Source organism: Callithrix jacchus, chromosome 12, assembly GCF_049354715.1.
Source record: "Callithrix jacchus isolate 240 chromosome 12, calJac240_pri, whole genome shotgun sequence".
Classification (NCBI taxonomy): Eukaryota; Metazoa; Chordata; class Mammalia; order Primates; family Cebidae; genus Callithrix; species Callithrix jacchus.
In genome coordinates, this window is record NC_133513.1 from 9946103 (window position 1) to 9964286 (window position 18184).

At 43.1% G+C, this 18184-nt stretch overlaps 1 protein-coding gene and 1 long non-coding RNA gene across 2 annotated transcripts in view; one reads left to right on the forward strand and one right to left on the reverse strand.

The window, feature by feature from the left end:
- RBFOX1 (RNA binding fox-1 homolog 1) overlaps nt 1–15277 on the forward strand; it is a 2602982-nt gene extending 2587705 nt beyond the window's left edge. Inside the window, 2 exon segments of the mRNA XM_078344605.1 lie at nt 10912–10987; nt 12587–15277. Coding sequence (XP_078200731.1) covers nt 10912–10987; nt 12587–12635 — 125 coding nt within the window. The 3' untranslated portion in view covers nt 12636–15277.
- LOC144578568 (uncharacterized) overlaps nt 1–18184 on the reverse strand; it is a 153754-nt gene that overhangs the window by 89868 nt on the left and 45702 nt on the right. The window lies entirely within an intron of this gene.

The following is an 18184-nucleotide window of genomic DNA, read 5'->3' on the forward strand; positions in this document are numbered from 1 at the left end:
CCAAATGGAAAGCTCACTTTCCAGGGTAGGTGTGTGTGTGTATGGGGGTGTAGGTGGAGGCTGGGTTGCATTAACAGAAACATATGTCCCCTCCATCATGCCAGGACCCCCCATGAGGAGCAAATCTGGGGACACATTTTCATCTCAGTTTCTGATGAGTACGGGACATGGCCATGTGGGGTTAGAGCAGGAGTCTGCAGACAAACAAGCAACAAAAAAGCCTTGGCCAAATGAACACATCTGCAAAAGCTGTTCAAACTGTCCCCTGTGGGGCAGATTGTTATCCAGGTTACCAATTAAAAGCAGTATTTAGCAAGTTCAGGGGTACACGGGGGTGCCACCAGCCTCTTTCTGCTATTCCCACTTCTCTACCTATACATTCTGGCAGCTGCATTAAAACTTTAGGCAGTACTTAATATTTAGAAGAAGCTTCAAAATTGGCCATTCCTCTAATTGATCCTTCAGCAAGTCTCATCTAATTGTCTTTCCCAAATTTTTAGCAATTTGATTATTCAGCAAAGTTGGCATGCAGTAAATTGATTTGTGGCTAATGGGTCTGTTTCCAGTAAAGTGTGGTGTGTATTATAATAGGGGAAGTACAGGGAGCTAAGGGGCATATAAGCAAAGGAACTTAGGAAAAATACTTAGTGAGAACCTTCTGTACATGAAGCAGTCTCAGGCTTGCTACATGCAATAACAATGCCCTATAAAAATAAAGTGTTCATTCGATTTGTGAATATTAAAGATATCTAGGTAGTCTAAATTAGCTTAAGTGGGAAAGTGCTGTATTGGTGCAGATTTTTTAAAAAAATGCAACAGTGGTTATCAGATTTTAGGGGAAGGCATGAAAGTCACCTGGAGAACCTGTTACAAATGCAGAGCCCATTGTGTCCTCTTCCTCCCCTGCCCCTGGGATTCTGATCCATAGGTCTGGAGAGGGAGCCTGGAAATCTGCATTCTAACAAGTGCCCCAGATAATTCTAATAGAACAGACCTCACACCTTGGGATACACGAATTGATCAGTCAGGTACCTTTTCTCTTTTTGAGACAGGGTCTCACTCTGTCATCCAGGCTGGAGTTCAGTGCAACAGCCTGATCTTAGCTTACTGCAGCCTCAACGTGCTGGGATCAAGCAGTCCTCCCACTTTGGCCTCCCGAGTAGGTGGGACTACAGGCATGTGCTACCACAACCGGCTAAGATCTTAATGTTTTGAAGAAATTAGGTCTTGCTCTATTGCCCAAGCTGATCTCAAACTCCTGGCCTCAACCATACTGCCCCTTTGGCCTTCTGAAATGCTATGACTACAGGCATAAGTCCGGTGTGCCCAACCAGCGTTTTTTATTTCAATGGTAAAAAGAGCACACAATAGGATTTGCTAAAGTAGTGTTTACATGTGGCTGTGGAGCCCTTGAAATCTGGCCAGTCCACACCAGGATGAGTTGTAAGTAAAAAATGCATGTTGGATTTCCAAAACTTAGTACAAAAATTATGTAAAATTTATCAACTGTATGTGAGTTATACATTGTAGTGATGACAGTTTGAATATAATAGAGAAAATGAGTTCACCTGTTTACTTTTTTTAAATGCTTACTGTAAAATTTAAAATGCCATGTGTCTTACGTTTGTGACTTTCATTATATTTCTATCCATCCCATTTTAGAACCACATTTTTCATTTGTCACAAATGAATATTGAAAGTGTGTGTGTCCCTAATAACCAGTAATTTGGAGGTGAGGGATATTCACCAGGAGTTAAAATGTAGTGACAGATAATCTGGACGTTGTCAGTGTGTCTTGATCTTGTATTGTAATGTTGCCTCCTGGTGAGGGGTGTGTGTTGATGCTGTAGAGGGACATTCCTTGGGGTTCAGGCCCAGAAGCTCCCTACTTCTCACCCTGCTTGTTATATCTCAATCTTTGCTCAGCTTGCTTTGATGATGGGAGATGCCAGTACCCAAGGCTTCGGATCATCAACCCAATTCAGGGGTAGCTCCGACACATGTACCCCAGGGGTTTCACTGGGAGGCTCACTGATCCCACATAAAATAGACAAGAAGCAACAGCTGTAATCTTCTCAATCTTAATAACTGATACTTGTTTGGTTCCTAGCTAGCTGGTAACCAGTAACCCCTCCTCTCACCCTCACTACAGCCTTGTACGATCAGATGCACCATCACCATCTCCATCTATAGATGACTGAACCAACTCAGTGAGATAACTTAGCAAGATGTAACAGAGTTGGGGTTTGACACTAGAAATTCTGACCCTGAGTAATCCCTGGCTGCCATTCAACTCTGCTTCACGGCAGGGTATTAAGGATCTCATGAGGGATATAATTTATTATCCCTCATGTGGGAAAAACTGTAGCTGGGATGCCATGATGATTTTAAAGCACAGTATAAATTCCTAGTGACTTTGGTAGAGCAGGCATAGACCCAGAAAGGGAAAATGGAACTTCTAAGAGAAGATGGCCTTGAGCTCTGCATTACAGAGAATGTGCCTGTGGCTCTTTTGTTAGAGGTAGCAGTCTAGGGTAAGAGTGTTTCATCCCCAATAGTGGAGCTCACTGTGTCTTCTCTACTCAAGAGTGACTGCTGTTCCGCTTTCCCTCAAATCTGCTGGGATTCAGAACAGGAAGAGGTTTCGAACTGCATTGGCTGGGGAGAGAAAGAATGATGTAATCTGATTTGCTAGGGGTAAACGGTCTGAGTTTTAGATGCCAGGGTGTTGGATTTGTGTAGGCACAGTTCTGTGTATGACAGGTATCAGTGGGCAAAAGCAAGTTCTGTAGCTTCCCATGTAGGGTCCTAAAGAGCTCAGATGCTTCCCCTCCAGCTTCTCAGGGGAGGCAAGGAAAACAAGACTGAAAAATGTTCTTTGTGATTTCTGAAGATAAGCACTTTAAAGTCAAGCTAAGGAAGTTAGCAGAAATGAAACTCAGATGTCAGAGCCAAGTAGACATGACTCCATGTTGTTTGTCTTTGAGCATTTCTTCCACTCCTACTTGTATCATCTTTGGAGATTTTGCTACATTTTTATTCATTTTCTAGGCCAGGGGTCCCCAGTAGGAGGGAAGCAGTGAGCCAGCCACACTTCACCTGTATCTGCAGCCACTTCCCCATCACTCACATACCTAACCCTGAGCTCCACCTCCTGTCAAATCAGTGGCAGCTTCAGATGCTCATGGGAACAGGAAGCCTATTGTAAAAGAGATGCATGTGAAGGATCTAGGTTGCACACTCCTTGTGAGAATCTAATGCCTGATGATCTGAAGTGGAACAGTTTTATCCTGAAACTATTCCCCACCTCCCTGGTCTGTGGAAAAACTCTCTTCCACAAAACTGGTCCTTGGTGCCAAAGAAGACTGGGGACTGCTGTTCTAGATTTTTAGTGACTGGGTCAGTTTCTCTAACTGTGAGAAGCTTTGAGGATAAGAGGGCTTGGTCACCCCCATGGCCAATAAATGCTCCAATTAAAACGAGGAGGAGAAGGTTACAGTAACCACAGAGGAGTGTCTCCCTCATGAATGCATTCACCACGTTCACTAACTGACCCACAGATCTTAAGTTCAGAACTCAGTTGACCTTGTAGAGTGAAAGTGAACAGAAACACTTCCTAGATGAACCATTGCTTTCTGAATTTTCTATCACATCCAAGTAGTTATCATCTTAATACTTTCAGGAGAGTTTTCCCATATTGCAGCAAACCAGGGTGTGTGGTTTAAGGTTCTAGAAACCTTCTGAGATTTTTCTCTGGGGAGGAGGAGGGCTGGTTGACACTTTTCTCTCCATGTATGGACTGAGAGAACTTGTCCTTTCCTTGAATGATTCTCTCCTGGAAGGTTAACCCCAAATCTTGGCCATTATTACCGCAGTATCTTTTCAAATGGACGCACACTGGGAGTAGGCCAGGCCTGAAAACCTGAAAGTTGTAAGATTCTGAGATGTGAAAATGGAGATTTTGGTTGTCTGGCAAATATTTATTGGCATGATGGTAAGAGACTGATCATACATTTCAGAGATATACCCAGATATCCTAAGTTAGGAATTTGGCAGACCTTCTGTGGGGGTCCCGTATTCTGGGCTACATTTCTTTATCTTTTGAAGTGAGAGCTTTTGTCTCAATTCTGACCCCACAGAATCCCCACAGGGTGAAGGAACCTGTCAGTTCAGCCTATTTCAGTAGGACTGTAAGATCTTATTCTGTTTTGCTGTATTTTCATTTAGTGACGAGTACGAGATGGTTGAGTTGGAAAACAAATGCCCGTAACCCTGAATGACTGACAATGGATTGATTTGTAGCTGGATGAGGGAAGGAAATAAATCCATAGCTGGGGCAGTGCTGAAGAACTCAGAAGCCATGTATCCTCCCCTCTGGTCTTATTCTTTCCTTTCCTGTTCGATACTGGCTGTGACTCCTTTCCAGCCCCTGAGAAGTGCCGAAAGCGAGCACTTTGTCCAAACACAGAATGCTTGCTCTGGAATGTGTGTTCTAGATGCAGTTCCTTTGGACAGGGGAAAACCCTCCAAGTAATGACTCCAGCAACAATGCAAACCACAGGATTGTCTTCAACGTGCCATTTGTTTTTCATTTGGAAAAGTCCTCCAACCCCAAAGGAGGGCAATGAAATAGGATGACTATCCAGGTGGGATGAGAATCAACCTGAACCCAGGAAGAGACACCTTCTGATGACCCCTTTCTTACCCAGTGTCCCATACCACCCCACCCAGGGAGGAGGACATCAGAACTACTCAGTGGGCCTTGTTGAGGCTCAGATCTCATTTGACCCTATACAGGCAAGTGAAAGAGCATCCCTTTAGCTAGACCATGGCTCTCCAAAGAGCATGCTTTTAGAACCACTGAACCATGGTTGGTGCCCTGTTGGTATGCTGTGTGGTCGACGTGTGACTCCATGAATTCATTTTTCCAAAATACTTCACGGACTGTATCTTAGACATAACATAATGAGGGGACACTGTAGGCCCTAACTGCATTGCAGAGGCCGGGGCCATTCATGGATCCCTGGTGAGGCATCCCATTTGAACGGATACTCTGCAGCCCTTCTCTGTGTTGGGAAGGGCACAAGGCCATGCACTTTCTTGCTGCAGTTGGTCTGTTTAGGATATCTCTGCTACCTTGTGAACTTCATCCGAGTACTGAGCAGATTTCACTCAGCTTTCTGCTCCACAGGGATTCCCCCAGCCATCTCTCAGCTGGGAAGCATGGAGAGATGATACTAATGCAAGAATAAAAGTTTTCAGGGCATAAAGCTCTTCATCAAAACAGGGAGCAAAATGTAGTGAAATTAATTACAGTGTTCTTACTGTGGCTCTGTAGGAAAACTGTGTTAAAACCCTTGTGTGGAGAGTGACATGGGCCCATCGCATTCATCAGTGTACAGCTGTTTCAACTAGACTTAGATGTACATAGTACTTCTTACTAACATGTCTCAATAGAGTTGATAAAGCACTTAAACACGGGTTCGTATTCCCATTCAACAGGGTGCATACTTATTTTGCTCCAATATGACCTTAAGTTCAAGTGTATCCATTTAAACTACATCGGTAACTCACAAATTAGATAGATCTTGACTCCAAAAGCATCTGTAATTTGATTGCTAGAGCTGCGAGTGATTATATCAGAATAGGAACTTTCACTTGCCTCTGCAGACCAAAAGTCTGGGCAGCGAGGGAGAGATCGGTTTGTGAAGTACCATCCAAAAAAGCTGTATCATAATCTCCTTTATCTGTAGATGGCTTAACATTTACTTGGTTTTCTGGAACGCACCCTGAATTAGGTAAGGGCTCAGAGAGAAAACTACTACTTGACGTATGAGGAAGAGGAGGCTCAGAGAGAGCATGCTCTGTCCGAGTCATGAAAACAAGGACATCGTAAAAGCAGAACCCAAACTTCGGTCTTCTTTTCCCAAGTCCTGGCTCTCCCCAGGTCCTCACGTTGCTTCCCAGTTCTAACTTGTCGCTGAAGGTCAAAAAGATGAGGTCTCATGACGGTTGCACGCCATGGGGAATTAACCAGGAACGCACTTCTCTTTTGTGCCTTTTAGTTTTTCCCTTAAGGGTTCTGATGAGTTTTATGGCAACTAGGCCAGTGTTGAGCCAACTCTCAGAAGTGATGTAAAAATTATACACTATTTCTAGAGTCCCCAGAAACTTTTCTTCTGAATGTCCTGAAGGATTCTGAATGTATCTGCGAGCAGCTGACCCAGAATCTTCAAAGAGCATATCTGGAAGAGTCTTTCTGCTGATAGAGTCTACTAATGGAATCGTAATGCTGGGCGTGAGCGTCTTTCCAGCCTCCGTTTCACTCTTTACTCCTTCATCTTGCTGCCTTCTCTCCTGCAGTGCCACTGGCTGGCCCCTCTCTACCTGCACTGTGGCAGGGTGGGTGCTAGACACTGAGGATGGAAAGACAGACAAAACAGACACTGCTCCAGCCTCCATGGGGCTCTCATTCCAGGAGGGTAAAAGGTAAATGATCAGGTGGACTGGGAAATGAGATTATTAGAGTTGCAATAGGACATGAAGGGATAGGGATAAAGTTGAAAAATACCCTCAAAAAAAGGGCAGTCGGATAAGGTGTGGTGACTCATCCTTGTAATCCCAGCACTTTGGGAGGCTGAGGCAGGCAGATCACTTGAAATTAGGAGTTTGAGACCAGCCGGCCAACATGGTGAAACCCTGTCTCTACTAAAGAGACAAAAATTAGTCAAGCGTGGTGGTGGGCACCTGTAATCCCAGATACTAGGGAGATGGAGGCAGAACAGTCACTTGAACCCGGGAGGTGAAGCAAGCTGAGATCGTGCCACTGCACTCCAGCCTGGGCGACAGAGTGAGACTCTCTCTTATTAATTTTTTTTTTTAAGATGGGGTTTCACAATGATGGCCAGGCTGGTCTTGAACTCCTGACCTCAGGTGATTCACCCACCTCGGCCTCCCAAAGTGCTAGGATTACAGGTGTGAGCCACCGCGCCCGGCGAGACTCTGTCTCAAAAAGGAAGCATCTCTTCATCTCTAGGGAAGAGACATTTGGTTTGAAACATAAAAGATGAAAGAAATTGAGGTGGAAGGCAAACAAGTGCCAAGACCAAGCGGAGAATGGATATGCATGTGTGCAGGAATTATTAAGAAGGCCTGTGTACCTGGAGCATAGTAACCAAGGAAAGGAAGATGAAGACTGAAAGAGAGGCAGAGGCAGCTTATGCAAGTTTGCATTTTATTCTAGGATCAGTGGAAAAGCATCGGAGGGTCTTAAGCAGGGAGTGATAGGATTCGATGTATATAGATTTATATTTAAGTGGACAGATGGATGGACAGACCTGAGAGACTTGATACTTGTAAATGGCTGCTGGTTTGAAAGAGCAAGAGTTGAACAGAGGAGACAAGAATTTAGGCTGCCGTTGAGTTGGTTTTGATCAACTACTGGTCGTTTCTATTAACGTCGTCTTCCTGTGCATGGAGTGCAGTGGACACATTTAAGGTTTCTTCTGAAATTACTGATGGATGGAATGTGGAGACATGGAGATCATCATGATCTGACTGCACTACTGCCCACTCTGGCCAGGGATGCCTGGTGTGGTGATCCTATTACAGGTCATGTCCTAACGTGGCGACCGTAAGCCATCTTCCCATCATTCCTGCAGAAGTCCTGGGTGCTGCTGCTCACTCTCTCCCCCGGCTGTGCTTAGCCAGCTCTGAGGACATCAGATTGCTGACGTGCTTGGCATATCTGCTGCAAACATAGCACTCAAGTCCACATCTTCCCTAATAACCTTGTGTCTAAATTGTAGTGTCACATGAGGGCGTGTTTAGAAATTAGCATTTGAAAAGAAGCCTCCTTGCTTTCAGTTTGAGCTGACATGGTGTCTTTTCCTCTGTGGAAATGAAATTTATTAATCATAATAAAACCACTGGATTCTGAAGGTAGAGGTCACCCTGAGGAGAAAAGAAGCCTGCTCATTTTTGAGGAATAGTTCAGTGCTGCTGTATTTTTCTTCCGCCTTGGAAGAGAATACTGCCAAATTGTTACCTTGGGTTTTCCACAAGGTTGAAACTCTGCCCAGTGTTAAAGAATCTACCATTAAAGTACGCAGTAGGAAAAGGTGGGAGCTACACTTGTATTAAATACTTTCAAACTGCCAAGATAGTGTCGCCCGAAAAGAGGAAATTATTGCCACAGTGAAACCATTTCCCGGATTTTTAAATGAACCGTCTGCATCTCTTCACGTTTGTTTTGAAGGAACACCATTGCCATAACGTCACTTAACAAAGTGAAGTATTTCAGTTTGCTTTGCAGTTTATGTCTTAGTTATGAAACAGTTTTGCCAAATTAAAGTACCTTGAAAACAACCCTATTAACACCTTTTTCTCTGGACCAATCAGACTTTGTCTCATGAAGTAAAGGCCAGTGCCGAAGTTGTACATCGTTTCCTGTGACCCCTGTCACTATGTACTTCTAAGTTGAGTGGATAAAGGCCCAGGTCTCAGGAATGACCTCCATGCATATATTACTTCTTCAAAAACTATCATTCTTAACACCTTTTACCCTTGGGCCTGTTTTTCCTCCCAGAGAGAAGGATAATCTTTGATTAAAAACTATTTTCTGACCAGCAGAAGGACTGAAGGGTGTCTCCAAAGAATGAAAGGCAAGAGGGAGCCGACTGTTAGTTTCACTGACAGATTCACCCCAGAAGAGAGACATCTCTTCAAGTCATTATTTGAGGATCAGTGTTCAAGCTGAAAACCCTCATCTAGACTATTTGCACTCAGTGCCCTTTGACACAGGCAGATGGGCTTGGGAGTTGGAACATGCCCAGTGCGACCATGGTATAATCAGTTTTTTCTACCTGAGGTGTGCTTTGGAGTCTGGGTGAGAGGTTCCTCCATGCAACTGTCTTCACCTTCCCAGACTCCACACTGTGAAGGGTCAAATGACAGAAATCCAATACATGCTTATCTACCAACTATGAGACATGCTGTAAGGAAATGGGGGAAAACAGGAGAGGAGAGGGGGAAAAGCACATACAAATTGGACCGTAAAGGATGAGAGATGAGCTTAAGGTTGTTAATGCAGACAAACCATTTCTTCCAGCCTTGTTCCTTCAAAACAGCGTCAAAGAATCAAAATACCGTGTAGATCCCATTGAGTGGCTGATGGATTCATGGAGCTGCTGTGAGTGTCGGTTGCTAACAATACAGCTGCTCCTTTCTCCAGCAAATTGGCCTCATGTCGCAGGAAGCCACTAACTCAGCGGTGTATCACCCACCCCTCAGGAAAGCCCACATCTAATGTTTAACTTACGTGGGCATTAAAGAACGAACCCACTTGCCTCCAGGCAGGAAACTCAGGATCAGGTAGAAGCTTTTCTTCAGCTCAGATCTTGCCTTTTTCCCCACTTTGCTTTTTTACCTACTTTCCCTTCTCTTCCCGTTGAGGGCACCCCATTCGATAAGTCACTTACATAGGAATCTCTATTTCAGGATCAGCTGTCAGGGAAGGACTTCAGCTTTGCACAGTAAAATAGGACCAAAGTATCTCCAGAAAAGTATCTGTCAGGGCAAACAAGGAGGGCACAGGAGGCGGCGGACAAGCATGCAAGTTGCCCTAAGATATTCAAGGGTCAGGCTGCGTGCAGTGGCCCATGCCTGGAGTCTTAACACTTTGGGAGGCTGAGGCGGATGGATTATTTGAACCCTGGAGTTTCAAGACCAGCCTGGGCAACACAGCAAGACTTCGTTTAAAAAAACCAAAACACACACTCAAGGATCAGCTCTGTCTAGTTATGGGACCTTGGTTTCTATCCCATTCCCATTTTTATTCTAAAGCCTATTCCAGAAGCCATGACAGTGGAGTGAGTGGGATTGTAGAGACAGAAAAACGCAAAGATGAGTACATGTCATTACGATCTGTTGTTTCGGCTGAGCGCGGTGGCTCATGCCTGTAATTATAGCACTCGGCGAGGCTGAGGAGGGTGGATTGCCTAAGCTCAGGATTTGAGACCAGCCTGCGCAACATGGCGAAACCCTGTCTCTACTAAAATATAAAAATATTAGCTGCGCGTGGAGGTTTGTGCCTGTAATCCCAGCTACTCGGGAAGCTCAGACAGGAGAATTGCTTCCATCTGGGATACAGAGGTTGCAGTGAGCCGAGATCACGCCACTGCACTCTAGCCTAGGCGACAGAGCTAGACTCCATCTCAAAAAAAAAAAAAAAAAAAAAAACATTGGTTGTGTCAAATGCCTCTCCCTTCCCAGAATCCCAGAATCCCAGAACCTGGTCATCGATGCGTGAGACGCAAGTTCTGGAATGGTAGGGTCTAAACCAAATCAGTCTGATTGAATGGGAAGGGGGCTCCCACAGACCCTTCAAGGGTGCTTCCATTCAAATATGCTTGTTCATTTCCACTCTAAGACACTGACTTCACAGACGGGTTCACGTCACCCTTTCTGAGTCACCCTATTTCACTTGAATGGTGCCAACTAAATCAAGAGGAAAAGGGCACTCTTCTGGAGGATAACCATACCCTCTGTGGGCGCCGGGCTTAACACTTCTGCTCGTTTCTTTCTTGCCTACCTCAGTCTCTAAGGCAGCTACTTGAGCAGTGTAGAAACACTATTATGGGGGGAGGCAGGGAATATATATATGTATGTGTGTGTATATGTGCATATATGTATGTATCTGTTAAGCATAGCATTATCAGCCATGTTAAATGCACAAAAAAACGCACTGTGCACAGATGAACTTTCGTTACATTACATGGCAGAGTGGAGTATGTTTCTTATTCCAAGATGAGTAGGGCCCCTCCATACTGTCTCGGTATTTTGGATTTTATGAGTGTTATTGTTATGCAATTGCATGCTATGGATCAGTCTTCACCTCTGTTTTCCTTTCAGTTACGGACGAGTTTATGCTGCCGACCCCTACCACCACACACTTGCTCCAGCCGCCACCTACGGCGTTGGTGCCATGGTGAGTAGCAGCTTCTCCTTGTCCTCACTTCTTCCTGCCTCCCTTCCCTTCCCCCAGCTGGGACCTCAGTATGGGTTGACTTCCTCTCACTTCCCCTTAATTGAATTTGTCTCTTGTGCTAACAGCAGCTAAAATGCCACATTAATCCTCCCGGTAAACTTGATAAATGTCTTAATTTCTTGGCAATGTAGTGCATGTAAGTTATTATATTTCTAATTTTGTGAGTCTCACCTAGCAGAGCACTTACCTTAATGGAATAATTAGTCATTTTGATAATTAAATCCATCACTAACAGAATGCAGTGTCAATGCAGAACTTTTTTTTTCTTTTTTTTTTCCTCCCTTGCTGCTCATTCACATAGCCCCAAGGTTCCAGCCCCAGCACAGACTTCAGAGGAGCTAAGCTGCACACTTCCAGGCCTCTGCTGTCAGGCAGCTGAGAATCTGACTGCCTCTCCTCCCCTATTACAATTCATGTTTAAAGTCATAGTCGCCCAGGAAAGAAAATAGACAGAGGGGCACACTTTGTGTACCTAGTACATAAGAAAGTAGAAGGGATCAGCTGGGTTTGGAGGTTGTCTTTTGTTTCGGGGCAGGTCTGGGTTTTTGTTTGGGGAAGGGGTTGGGGGAGGGTAAAACACGGGAGGTAAGGGTGGGGTGAATTTGCCTGTACTTGTTCAAACTTCTATGCACTAAAACTCTTGAGTACAGTAAGGCGTGCTCATCATGTGAGACCATATGCAGTCATTACAAAGCTTTGGCATGCACTTTTCTGCTTGGATCAAGAACATCAGTCCTTATCCTAAAAATGAATCCCCATAGGCATTCATTTGAATTGCCAGTACTTTTAGAAAAAGGAAATCGTTAAGTGCCACCTTGTAGCCATTAAAGCCATGGCCAGACAGTTCACCGAAGCTCGGTCATAGAAATTCAGCCTTGATTTCGAAACATTGTTTTGCACAAACTTAATTCCACCAAGCGATTCATCTGTACAACTCCCTTCTCAAGATCAGATTCCGTGCAACTTGCAAAGCCAAGTCAAGAGGTAGATTGAGATTTTCATCCCAATCCTGCATTCAACAACTCTGTTTCAACACCTCGTCCCCTTGAGGAATGTGTTGGAAAGGAGAGTTGAATGACGTTCATTCAATACATTGTCTAAATTCAACCTCAAGTGTAGAATCATTCTGTTACCTCGGGGAAAGCCCGCTCCGTCCAATAAAAATAAAAACGCAGTGAGACAGTGAAAATCCTTCAGTTGTCCAGCTTATGACAGAGTCCTTTTAGCAAAGAGGACTGGCTGACAGAATTTGATTTTACAGGGAATTGCTTTACGAGGAGCTAGTGAGGAAGGTCAGGAATGGCCCTATCTTTAGTTCTCCAAGAATGACCGGGGATGGGTAGGGGGTGCCTCCAGTTCGGTTGGTTCTGAGTGTCTATTTTTCACATGAGTCTTTTTGATGATCCACATGTTGCACAAGGAAAATGTAAAAAACACACCCCTCAAATTGCTTTGTTTCAGAATGCTTTTGCACCTTTGACTGATGCCAAGACTAGGAGCCATGCTGATGATGTGGGTCTCGTTCTTTCTTCATTGCAGGCTAGTATATACCGAGGGGGATACAACCGTTTTGCTCCATACTAAATGACAAAACCATAAAAACCTTCCAATGTGGGGAGAAAGGAAGCTTTCCGAGGCCTGAGTATTGCAATACATGCAGTAGTGCATCATTTTAGCAACTCTAAAAAAAAAAATAAAAGTAAAAAGGAAAAAAATTACATTTTTTATCTTATACCTCAGATATTTTGTTCTGTGTATTTTAATATTGTGGGTCTTTAATTTCTGAAGGTTCCGTAGTTTGGTTGCTGGCTGTAGGAGTTTTTGTGGTTGATCTAGACAGATGCTAGATATGAATAAAAACTGGTTTAGGGCCATATCCAGAGTGCTATATTATGTAAATGAATTATATATGCTGAATATTAAGCTCCTGGCGTTATCAGCTGTTTGGGAAGAGTATAAGTGACTACAGTAGTCATTCTTTTCTGCATCTGCATTATCTTATTTTGTGAAAGGGGAAGCTGGGAGGGGCTTAGGGGATTGGAACTCAAGTTTGGCTAAAAGACAAAAAAGAAAAAATAAATCAATGTAACCGATGAATCTAAACGACCCACTGCACCAACAATCATTTATCAATGGTTCTAAGTTACTCATTGCCAGTTCAAGCCAAAGGTTATGTTGTTAAGGGAGTGCTTCTAGCACACTTGTGCATCCGAGTTGAATGAAGCTGTGCAAACCCACCCTTTAACCATTCCACCCAGCAGTATTCAGCTTCTTAACCAGTCGCTATTGAGGCAAAAAAAAAAAAAAGAAAAAAAAAAGAAAAGAAAAAAAAGAAAAAAAAAAAAGAAACCCGCTAGTTAGACCATCAACAAGCATTCTTTTTATATTTCTTCCAGTATAATAAATTATTGATATCATTGCTGACTTTTATATTATGGGAGGGAAAAAATAACATTAATAAAAAGGTGATAAAAAGCACTGTTTCTATTTTTTTCTTTTTTTCCAAAAAGAGAAAGTAATAAAAACTTAAATTCTTTGTACCAGTTAAAAAAAATGTATAAAATTTACATCTGTGCAGTGGAGTTGTTAAGTTCTAGAAACAGTCTATGAAGCTTTAGTTTTAGCCTAGTAGAACAACTGTTAGAGACAGACGTATAATTTTTATGGAATTACATGATAATCATATTCAGATTTATAGAAGCATTTTACAAGTATTGCAATCATTGAGTAGAGATAATCATGGTATTTTCATCAGCTTGGTACTTTTTGAAATGTGACTGCGTTGTGTGAGCAATCTGCAATTTTTCAGTCCGTGAGATCCTGCCCTTCCACCTCTTTCTCATGCCCAAGCATTCTCTCAAAAATGATCTCTTTAGTTCTGTCTCCAAGGCCCAGGACACTTGTCAAAAGGCAACAACAACAACAACGAAACCTAGACCCCACCCTCTTCATCCCAGAAAAACAAAGTCTCCCCTCCTTTCTAGGATGCAGGGCCAGAGTGACACAGCCGAAAAATTGCAGTTTGTCTGTAACTTCTGTTTGAATTTTCCACGTTGTCCTGTTTACAAGTAAACCTAAGTTGGGGTATCTGTCACGGGTCTTCCTGTTTTTGTATTTAAATAAAAACAACAGCAGCAGGCTGTCCCTGGGTAGTTTTGCTGCCATAGGTTAAGTCCTCATGTGTATAGTGCAGGCCCTGTGGCACGCACTTCAGTAAGTTATCAAGTCACCGCTGTGAACCTGCCAATCCGCTGTAACAACTCTGCTTTAAAACAAAACCAAACAAAACTTAAAAAAAAAAAAAAAAGTGTGGTCCAGCTTTCTCTTGCCATCCTATGTGCATGCCGTAAGATCAGTTGGATATTAAACCATCAATAAAGTTTCACAAGATTTGAAAACGAAGTTTCTGTAGCTTCGATATCTAAGACAGATAGTGATCTTGAAAAGAGACAAGGGGGAGGGGGGGACTGCTTATCAGCCAAAAGCCTGTCAAAGTGTTCTTTTCACCAGACTTATTTGGGTGGGTGAGGGGAGGGGCAGGGGGGTGTTTTATAGCATCACTGAGACATTCTCATTCCCCCACCTGGAAAACAGTTATGGCAGTGGGTGCCTGGTTGACATTCTTAAACAAAGCCTGTTATAAAATACTATGGCATCCTCCGGAGGGAAGAAAGAGTAGGAGCAGGGGGCTGTGGAGAATAAGATGATTTCTCCCGAATGCCTCAGATTTCAAAATCCAGAATTTGTATTGTGTTTCGAATCAAACATAGAATTCTTACTGTGTTGGTTAAAGTAAAATTCATTTGCGGTTTTGATTTTCATCCATGAGCTGTACTTTTCCCCCATGACTGTATGTAGTTTTAATAAAATCATTTAGAGTAAGGGGGTGCCAGCTGAAGTTGCCGAATCTTCTGTCCAGGCACTCCTCCAAGATGCCAATAAGTCATTTTACAATGTATGTCAGATGTAAACAAACATTTTGGATTTTTTTTTAAACAGTATTTATTTGGAATGTTTTCATTTATCTAAATAACTATTGCTATTATGAATTATGGAAAATTAATATTATGTGTGGCATATAGTGACTTAACACACACATCACGCAATCTGCAAACCCAGAAAATGTGTATACCTGTCTTTAGAAATTAGTGTTTATATCACTTACAGTGGTTTGTGAATAAAGAAAACTGGTTTGTAATATCAAAAAAATAAAAGCTTAGTCTGAAAAGGTACAAGTTGGTGTTCTGAGTTCTTTGGCTTCCATAGGTTTTCTCAGTGGGTAGATTCGTCATCCACAGGTTTGAGTGTGCTTGGGTCTGCGGGGATGTGGGGTGGTAAGCAGCAGGCTGCTGCAGCCACCAGTAGACCAGATGCCTCCTGCAAGTACCCAGGATTTCTGGTTCGAAATATTTCCCTTCCTCACTCATTATCCTAAATAAGTCACTAGAACTCACCCTGTTTAAGAAACACCCAAGGAAGTTTCTCTCTCTCTCAGCATGGACATGTCGGTCTTCCATTTTAAACAAAACAAGACATCACTCATTTCAAATAAATATGTTCAGCTATTAATGCCTTTTTGGGAGACCTCGGATAAGTGCTAGAGTTCACATATATCGAGTGCTCATTAGGAGCCAAAATTTGTGTTCTTTATTTCATTTAAAAATCTTATCAAGGCTGAACTGTCCACCTCATTTAGTTACTTAGGATCTTAATCCTGTCTCATTTTTTCTTCATATTCCTATCAACTTGGGAGCAAAGATTTTGTTAATGTGCATACTGGAAACACATTGAGTGTACATCCTGATTTTGCTGGCGGCAATCCAGGACAAATTAAACCAAAGCACTGTGCCTCAGTTTCCTCACCTGCACCTCAGGATAATCGCACTGACCTCTTAATACTGTTATGGAGAAGAAAGCCCTCTGTGTAAAATGCTTGCAGCAGTACTTGATAGAGTGTACACTGTTATCCACAGTTGAAGCAACTGAGACACAGATTCATTTCTCCAAGGTCACACAACAAGCCAGTGATCACCCTCGGATTCCAGAGTGTGCATCCTTAGTTGATAAGGCATGTTATCACCTGACCAAGGAGAACTTCATACATGAGCAGTTGAACCCTGTGTGCCACCTGCAGAGTGTTTATTGTGCAATCATTTTTCCACACTGCAGGGTGTCTTAACAGCATACATCATCTCATTTCGGTATAGTTAATCATCCCTTCTCTGTAAACTCCTTACATATGAAGACCACGCAGGTTATAAATCAACTTGTATTGCCTGCTGTCAACTGACCCTTAATAGTAGTGTTACCTTTATTTTATGAGGACAGGAAGGATCCCATAGGTCGTATGATTTGCCCAAAGCCTTATCTAGCAAGTATTGAAAGAGGGCGCAGCACAAAGAACCGTCTGACCCTGAAGTCTGTGCCCACTTTATTACTGAGGGCGATGGTGGCAGTGGTATGTGAAACTTGGGACTCCTGTGCTCTCCTTACACAGTATGTATGCATATGTTAATTAAAACAAGTCACTAGCTTTATCCTTACGGGTGGTGGGAGGGAGATAACGGTTTCCTAAAATACTGGTTTATACCTTAGCCCTTCTGCACTAAATAGGAGGATAAGAGGAGATGACAGATAGAGTTTACACATTAGAACTTCCAAAAAACAGGCTCTTATCCAAAATAGAGATAAGAATATAAATTTTATGTGAAATGTCAAGAAGACTGATGACAGAAGTGAACAAGTTTAAGAGACCTGGCCAGTAGATGCAGATTCTTATCATCCCACTACTGTCCTCCCCCACAAACTGTGGGCAGAGGTGAGAAAATAAGCCTGAAGGAATCCCATATGCCATGCATATGCTTCACACATAAATAGAGGCTGGCATTTCTCTTCTGTGGACAACGCCCAAGAAGTAGCCATTCCTTCATCCCACTTTTTTTTGGGCGAGGAGACAAAGTCTTTCTCTGTCACCAAGGCTAGAGTGCCGTGGCATGACCTCGGCTCACTGCAACCTCTACCACCCTGGTTCAAGTGATTCTGCCGTCTCAACCTCCCAAGTAGCTAGGGTTACAGGCATGCACCACCACAGCCAGCTAGTTTTTGTATTTTTAGTAGAGATGGGTTTCACCATGTTGGCCAGGCTGGTTGTCAAACTCTTGCACCTCAGGTGATCCACCTGCCTTAGCCTCCAGAAATGCTGGGATGAGAGGCATGAGCCATTGCGCCCAGCCAGCTATTTCTTAAAGCAATATACTGAACAGCAAAACCTTCTCCATATTAAAAACTTAAATTATTACAGATACAGCTCAATTACTTTGGACTGCTATCTCAATCTTAGGTTCCCACTCAACGTCCTGACAACTTTTATTAGTTATGTCTTCTGAAGCCTGTTTCTAATTCCTGGAAGTAGCCGTTTTTGAAGGAAACAGTTTTCATGAGCAGTCACTCTCCCATGCACACATACCAAGAGCATTTTAGTGCTAAGACAATGGCTGTCTGACCTATGCACTACAGACTTTTCTTTGAACCTGGTGGGCTTCAAAAGGCCGATTCCTAAACCCCTGTTTTGCTTGCAGCACCCCTGAGGTTAAAGACCACCATCTGAGACGCACCACTGTCCAGCTACCTGTGTGACTGTGTTCATGCTTGGTTCTTCCTGTACATATGACACAATGTTGGGAAAGGTGACACATGTATGTGCACGTGTAAATGGGGGCTGTGTGTATACATACACAAGCACATACCTACATGTACCTATATATCAAAGCATATTCTCAATCACAGGTTGTCATGAGAAAAGTTTATACCAATGAATGACTAGGACTGAAAATAATATTCTCAGAGAAAATTCTATTTGCTGGAAAACTTACAAAGCCTTGTTTTAGGGGGCAGGGAGTTCTTGTCAATTATCTCTTTACCCTAGGTAATAAACATGTGCGTATACACGACTATATTAGAGATTGGTATGTAAACTCAAAACCTGCAGTCTTTTCTGAAGGGTCCAAAATGTTAATTGTGCAATTGATCAGGACTGAACCTGATGCTTCATATTGGACAGAGACCCAGTTCCTCTCAGAGCTCACGACAGTCCTTTAACTCATGGGCAAAGCCAGGGCATCACACTGCTGCTGTCTG